Source organism: Juglans regia, chromosome 14 (assembly GCF_001411555.2).
Source record: "Juglans regia cultivar Chandler chromosome 14, Walnut 2.0, whole genome shotgun sequence".
NCBI lineage: Eukaryota > Viridiplantae > Streptophyta > Magnoliopsida > Fagales > Juglandaceae > Juglans > Juglans regia.
In genome coordinates, this window is record NC_049914.1 from 22270647 (window position 1) to 22278563 (window position 7917).

The following is a 7917-nucleotide window of genomic DNA, read 5'->3' on the forward strand; positions in this document are numbered from 1 at the left end:
ATCAGTACGTTGCATTCCATTTCCACTGCACTCCTCATTACAACAACAATTCCACAGAAGCAATACTAAGCCGTAATCTCCATTTCCACCATCTTCACTATTACAGTAGCATCACATTCAGGTTCTTAACAGGCAACGTTAAGGAGGAGGGACTGTGTTAAGCAAACAATCATTTTGATGTGTTTGTTGGAGATTCTCACGTCGATTACCTCCATGTCCTTGTTGAGAAAAAGCGAGAACATGATTAGATTGTTACCGTATATAATTTTAGGAATTTATACAATTTAGGACTCTGTTAACATTAGTTTTACAGATTATCTTACCATATATAGATGTAGAATATTAGGAATCAGTTAGACGCCGTGTATAGCACATACTTCTGTGTATAGATGGAATTACGATATAATGAAAGAGCGAAACTCACAAGAGGGAGTTTTTTCAAAACAAAGTTCTCAGTTTCTCTAGAGTTTTCTGAGTGTTTTGACATGGTATTAAGAGCATGTTACTAGATTTTCTGTCTTTCACGAATATTTTTTTTTTCTTTCTCGGGAGAGCTTCTTTGTGGGTTCTTCATTCTCAGTGCTGTCTAGTTCATGATTAGCCTTTCGTGTGATTTTGGTGCCATCTAAGTCGAACCTTAGGGTTCCTGGTGACTTTTGGTGCCATCTAAATCCTCCTTGTGAATTTTCGACACCATCTGAGTGTTTCTTGCGAATTTTCGGCGTCGTCTCAGTCGATTTTTGGAGTTCTTGCTTTTCGGTACAACAACTGGGATTTCAACAACTTCTGTTGTGTTTTCTGGGTTCTATTCTTATTTTGGTGGCCTTGGATTTCGGTGCTCTTTCTCTGGTTCAGTTGTGCTGTTTCGACGCATTTTTCTGGTTTGGGTATCACTTTTCGGCACCTTCTGCTCAGCATTTTGGTGAGTTACTTCCTTTTGGCACCTTTGTTGTTATTCTCAGGTTTGGAGTGTTATCGGCACTGAAACATATTGATGGGAGTGCTCCTGCACCTCAAAATGTCGAGGCTTTTTCTAAACGGGAAATCAAGGATGATCGGGTTATGACCTAGATCCTTAGCTCAGTTGAGCCTCACCTTGTTCTCAATCTTAGGCCTTATACAATTGCCACTACCATGTGGAATTATCTGAATAAGGTTTACAATCAAGACAACACGGCTCGGCGTTTTCAATTGGAGTATGAGATGGCTAATTTCACACAGGGAAGTCTCTCCATTGAGGAATATTTTTCTGGTTTTCAAAATCTTTGGGTTGATTATTTAGATATTATTTATGCTAATGTTCTCGTTGCAGCTCTCTCTACTCTTCAAGCACTGCATGAAACAAGCATGAGGGATCAATTCTTGATGAAGCTCCGTTCTGATTTTGAAACTGCACGTTCTAATCTGATGAATCGTCATCCTATACCATCTCTGGATTCCTGTTTGAGTGAACTTCTTCGTGAGGAGCAGCGTATTGTAACTCAGGCTGCCATGGAACATCATGCTAATGCTAGTGCACCTGTTTCTGTGGCTTATGCAGTACATGGGAGAAATAATGGTAGAGACATGCATGCTGTCTAGTGCTTTAGTTGTAAAACTTTTGGTCATATTGCTCGGGATTGCCTCAAGAAGTCATGTAACTACTGCAAGAAATAGGATCATATCATCTCTGCTTGTCCCATTCGACCTGAACGGAAGCAGGGTACTGCTTATCATGCCTCCACTGGTGCCTCTAATTCTGCTGCATTGCCTGTTGCCTCGCCAGTTGTTCCTATTCCTGCTCCTACAGCCTTAGCAAACCCGAACACACTCACTTATGGAATGGTACAACAGATGATCATTTTTGTTTTTTCTGCTTTTGGGCTCTCAGGTAATCATAAAGTTTCTTCTAAGCCATGGTATTTTGACTTCGGAACCTCTAATCATATGACCACTATTGTTATTCCTCTTTTTAATGTAAGAAATTATTATGGAAATATGAAAATTAACACCGCTGATGGTAGTTCTCTGTCTATCAGTGCTGTTGGTGATCTTTCCTCTTCCTTAATTGATGTTTTTGTGTCTCCTGACCTCTCCACAAATCTTATTTCTGTTGGTCAATTGGTTGATAATAATTATAATGTCCATTTCTCTCGTTCTGGTTATGTTGTGTAGGATTAAGTATCAGGGAAGATGATCGCGAAGGGGCCTAAAGTGAGACGACTTTTTCCTCTTCACACTTCTCCTTCCACTATTATTCCTAGTTTTCCTTTGCATATAATGTTGTTGGTTCTGGAAATAAGATGTGGCATATACGTCTAGGCCACCCAAACTCTGATGTACTTCGTACTTTGTTTAATTCTAGATTAGTGGGAAATAAAACATGTTCTTCTCTTTATCTTTTTTTTTTATTGTACATCATGAAAACTTGGCAAAAGTAAAGTTCTACATTTTCCTCATCATGCATCTCGTTCCTCACAATGTTTCGATATTATTCATAGTGATGTTTGGAGTATTGCACCTGTTGTTTCTCATGTGCATTACAAATACTTTGTTATTTTCATTGATAACTTTAGTCGCTTCACTTGGGTTTACTTCCTCCGGGCTAAGGCAGAAGTTTTTTCAGTCTTCAAGTGCTTTTTTGCACTTTTTAAGACTCAATTCTCTACCAGCATCAAGGTCTTGCACTCTGCTTCTGGGAACGAATACATATCTAATGAGTTTTAGGACTTTCTTCAAAGCAAAGGGATCATCTCTCAACGTTCTTGTTCTTTGACACCACAGCAAAACAGTGTTGATGAGAGGAAAAATCGTCACCTTCTTGATGTGGTAAGAACTCTTTTACTTGAATCATCTTTTCCTCCTCGTTTTTGGTGTGAAACACTTTCTACTTCAGTTCATTTGATTAATCGCTTACCCTCTCCTACATTAAATCATGTTTCTCATTTCTTTAAGTTGTTTGGTTATTTTCCTTTATATTCTGATCTTCATACATTTGGTTGTGTTTGTTTTGTGCATCTCCCTGCTCATGAACGACATAAACTTACTGCTCAGTCTGTTAAGTGTGTTTTTCTTGGTTATGATATCCCTCAAAAGAGTTATGTTTGTTATGATCCCCATGCTCGTCGTATACAGGTTTCTAGGAATATGATTTTCTTTGAAAATCAATATTTCTTTTCATCTTATATTGAGCTGCCATCTGCATCTTTATCTCTTCTGTCTAGTTTTTTTGATTCCCCAATAATTGTGAAAATGTTCAAACCTGGTATCATGTAAGAAAGACATAGTCGACATGAGTCTGGTTCCACTTCCTCTATGCCCTCTTCCGATCTTGACCTGGCACCTGATCCTGCTCCTGCTTCCACCACTCTTTGTCGATCTATTCGTCCTTCTCGACCCCCTGATTGGTATGGTTTCTTCTCTCCTATCTCTCTTGTCGCTACTTTATCTACTATTTCCATTCTCTCTTGCTACAAACAGGTCACAGAACATGAGTGTTGGTAAAATGCAATGCAAGTAGAACTTCAAGCACTTGAGGAGAATCACACTTGAAATATTATTCCTTGTCCTCCTACAGTCAAACCTATTGGGAGTAAATGAGTTTTCTCTGTAAAACTTTGTTCTAATGGCTCTTTGGACTGGTACAAAACTCATCTTGTAGCTCTAGGTAACAAGCAAGAATATGAGATTGATTATGAGTAGACATTTGCTCATGTTGCCAAAATGACCACAGTTCGAACCATCTTAGCTATTGCCGCTTCACAGTCGTGTCAACTGTATCAGATGGATGTGAAGAATGATTTTCTCCATGGTGATCTCTAGGAAGAGATTTACATGAAGCTTCCCTCTAGTATGACTACTTTTTCTCCGCATGATGTCTGTAAGCTAAGGCGTTCTCTGTATGGGCTCAAATAGGCACCCCGGGCTTGATTTGAGAAATTTCCCAGTACACTTCTTTCCTTCAGTTTTACACAAAGTATGATTCTTCTCTCTTCTTCCACACCCCTGCGTCGGGTTTAGTCATTCTCTTGGTTTATGTGGATGATATTATCATTACTGGCACTGACTATGGTTTGATTACTAAGCTTCAACAATTGTTACATGCAACTTTCCATATGAAAGATCCTGGCCAGCTCACATACTTCTTAGGATTGGAAGTTGATCATCGGACGAATGGTATTTTCGTGAACCAACATAAGTATATTCAAGATCTTATCACTTTGGCTAGTTTGGAGGATACTTCTTCTGTTAATACTCCTATAGAGGTAAATGTCAAATACAAGAAAGATGAAGGGGACCTTCTGGATGATCCTACTCTCTATCGGCACCTGGTTGAGAGTCTTATCTACTTGACCACTACTTGACCTGATATCTCCTATGATGTTCATCAGGTTAGTCAGTTTATGTCTTCTCCTCGGCATTTCCATCTTGCTATAGTTCAACGCATATCCATTATCTTCGAGGTTCACCTACTCATGGGTTGTTCTTTCCTACCGACTCCTCTCTTCAACTTGTTGCCTATAGTGATGCTGATTAGGTTGGGTGTCTGGATACACGTCGATCTACTACAGGTTGGTGTATGTTTTTAGGTAATGCCTTAATTTCTTGGAGATGTAAGAAACAAGATCATATTTCTAAATCCTCTACTGAGGCTGAGTATCGTGCCATGTCTACTACTTGTTCTGAAATTGCATGGCTACGCGATCTTATTGAGAAGCTTGGGTTTCCTCAGACTACTTCTACCCATTTTCATGCTGATAACACTTGTGCTATTCAGATTGCCACCAATCCCGTTTTCTATGAACGTACCAAACACATTGAGGTTGATTGTTATTCTATTTGGGACACCTTGGAAAGTCGGGTGATATCTCTTCCTCACATCTCTTCTGATCTCCAAGTGGCTGATGTCTTCACCAAAGCTATGACTCAACAACGGCATCAATTTCTTGTTGGCAAATTGTTGCTGATTGACTTACTAGCATCAATTTGAGGGGGGGGGGGTGTTACCGTATATAATTTTAGGAATTTATATAATTTAGGACTCTTTTAATATTAGCTATATAGATTATTTTACTATGCATAGATGCTGAATATTAGGAATCAGTTAGACTCCGTGTATAACATATACTTATGTGTATAGATGGAATTACGATATAATGAAAGAGCAAAACTCACAAGAGGCAGTTTTTCCAAAACAAAGTTCTCAGTTTCTCTTGGTTTTCTGAGTGTTTTGACATAGATGTCTATGTCAAAACAATAGAGTTGCTGGGGGATCACTAGTGCCGCACAACACAGTGCCCAAGCACTAGTGGTGGAGGGATGGTGAAGGTTGTTTATGGAAGATCTGAGACTGGGGAGTCAAGCGGTACATGTATACTGTTTACATGCACCAATGTAAGATGACGTATGAGACTTACACGGTGCTTCGTTTGGAATGTTGCTTTTGAAGGTTATAGATCGGTGAATTCTGAACCTATCATTTGTAGGTCACGTGCATCATGTTCATGGCAAGAAAACGGTAAATCTAATATTTTCGATCTAGAATAAAAAGTCAAAAAGAAAATTGACAGAAAGATAAACCAAAATCAAAGAGTAGCATTAGTGGAGGAGGGGGGAGTTCCCCTCCTAGGAAAGTCTTTTCTAGGGACAAGTTATAGTTTTTATTTTATTTTTTTGAGGTTAGAGAGAGAGAGAGAATCCGGTCCAAAACTGAGTTTTTTGTTACGACATTTTTTTGGATGGACCGTGGACGTGATCTTTTCCTCGTTTGGCCCATCTCCAAAATACTTGGTAGTTCGAGCATTGAAAGCCAATCCAATTCCCACAATTCCTCCAAGAGTCCACACTCCACTCGCAGGACTCAGGAGGGATGAGGGCACTGCAAAGTAGACTGTCATGCCCTTTAAATTTACAGTGTGGTCACTTCTTCCACCCTCGGGCCCTCTCTCTGAAACCCCGGATTCCTGTTCTTCTTCCACCTACCCAATACCCGCCTCTCCAAAACTCGATTCTTTCTCGAGTTCCTTGCAGACCCACTTCCTCCTTTTCGTTTGGCTCTCTGATAAAAGCATCTATGGCTTCTTCTGCAACACCAGACACTGACGCAGAGACAGCGACCAAACCCTTCTCTGTGCTCTTTGTTTGCTTGGGCAACATTTGTAGAAGCCCAGCTGCTGAAGGAGTCTTCACAGACTTGGTCAAGAAAAGGGGTTTGGATTCCAAGTTTAACATTGATTCTGCTGGCACCATTAACTACCATGAGGTAGGATCATTCAATTATATACCCTTGAGGAAAGGGAAAGAAAATTATAAAAGTAGTGAGGAACTGAATTGAAAATGATATGTATTTTTTTTTTGGTTCTTGGTTTTCTTAATGAATGTTTCACTGTTATAAGGGAAATCAAGCTGACCCAAGAATGAGGGCGGCCTCCAAAAGGCGTGGGGTTGAGATAACATCTATATCGAGGCCCATCCGGCCGTCTGATTTTAGAGATTTCGATCTGATTCTTGCAATGGACAGGCAAAACAGAGGTTGGATATCTTAAGCGTTTTACTCAAGAATTAAGGGTTGATTTTATTTTTCTTGAATAATTTCGAATGAATGAATTTTCGTGCACAATTGTGTATTTATACCAAACTCCACTTATTTTGTGGGTGTTATGTTGTGGCTTTAGAGGATATATTGGAGGCTTTTAATAGGTGGAAATTTAGAGAAACCCTGCCCGCTGATGCACACAAAAAGGTGAGTATATTAATTGTTGTCATCATCTGGTGCTGTTTTGGTTGTGTGGTCTCATTGGGGTATGGATGACTTAGGTGAAGTTGATGTGCTCCTATTGCAAGGAACATGATGAAACTGAAGTCCCAGATCCTTACTATGGTGGACCACAAGGTTTTGAGAAGGTAATTTAAGATCAGTTCATCCACCTATGTCTTTTACAGAGATGGGGAACTACATGCCTTTGTTTGTTGTAAATATAGGGTTAGAGAAGGTTCCCAAAGAGTGTGACTAGTCTAGATGGTTCGTTTGAAAGTCATAACTACGGTATTTGAGCTTGGCTTAAGAAATCCTGTTCTGTCATCTTGTCAGCTCCCGTAGATGCATGAGGGTATGGTTGACGATCGAGTTTGTAATTACGGTTGCAGTTGTTGGAAAGCTGGACACAACATTTTCTATGTTTCAATATGTGACCACTTTCCACCTCATGTGCATCAATTCACTTATAATAACCAAACTTGCACAAGAGCTACTTAATGCCATGAATTCTACCAACTTGCTGGTTACTGGGATTTTTTCTATTGTCTGTCCTTGTTGGGTGTCAAATTGTCTTGCAAGAATACATGAGCTCCTCGATTGAGTTGAAACAAAATTCTAAGATACTATCAAAATGGTCTCTAGCCAAAAGATTTAAATTATACTGCCGATGCATCTCAACATTCTGCTTTAAACTGGTAGTCTTGGTGAGATAATGAAATTTCTGTACTTCTCAGTTTATAGTTTGGCTTCTACAATCTCGTCGTATGGCAGGTTTTGGATTTACTTGAAGATGCTTGTGGATCATTGCTGGATAGCATCTTGGCAGAAAACAAACAGATTGAGGATTCTTAGCACCTGGTAGAAAAGCAAGTTGATAATCTCCTGCATAAGATTGATGAGAAAACTGCGTTCTTCATTGTATAATGTCTCACGAATAGCATTCATGTAAAGTCCACCGTAGCTGCTGCGGCCTTTTTTTTTCCCACCCATCTATTGGCATTGGCATATGATGCTTCCAACTATTTTTTGTTGAATTCGTGGAATCACTTTGTTAAGCTAAATAATGAACAAATGGAGATATATATAGCATCGGAGGCAGCAATTAGCATGTGGGTTAGATACAACGTACTGGAAAAAGAACCACTTTGCGTATTTTGGATGAAGCGTCTCTTTTGAATAAC

The 7917-nt window shown here is 39.5% G+C and overlaps 1 protein-coding gene across 1 annotated transcript; it reads left to right on the forward strand.

Annotated features, from left to right (window-relative positions):
• Positions 1 to 5795: 5795 nt before the first annotated feature.
• On the forward strand, positions 5796 to 7895 carry LOC109008761 (putative low molecular weight protein-tyrosine-phosphatase slr0328). The gene is made up of 5 exons (XM_018988985.2): positions 5796 to 6241; positions 6375 to 6510; positions 6654 to 6721; positions 6796 to 6882; positions 7508 to 7895. Exons 1-5 carry the CDS (start codon positions 5849 to 5851, stop codon positions 7586 to 7588), a joined length of 765 nt encoding a protein of 254 aa, XP_018844530.1. The 5' UTR covers positions 5796 to 5848; the 3' UTR covers positions 7589 to 7895.
• The last annotated feature ends 22 nt before the right edge of the window (positions 7896 to 7917 follow it).

Bases quoted from the DNA above. Each gene is read 5' to 3' on its own strand.
- LOC109008761 (XM_018988985.2), top strand. From the start codon at position 5,849: ATGAGGGCACTGCAAAGTAGACTGTCATGCCCTTTAAATTTACAGTGT. The intron at 6,242-6,374 runs GTAGGATCATTC...CACTGTTATAAG, and splicing joins GCACCATTAACTACCATGAG to GGAAATCAAGCTGACCCAAG. The intron at 6,722-6,795 runs GTGAGTATATTA...TGGATGACTTAG, and splicing joins CCGCTGATGCACACAAAAAG to GTGAAGTTGATGTGCTCCTA.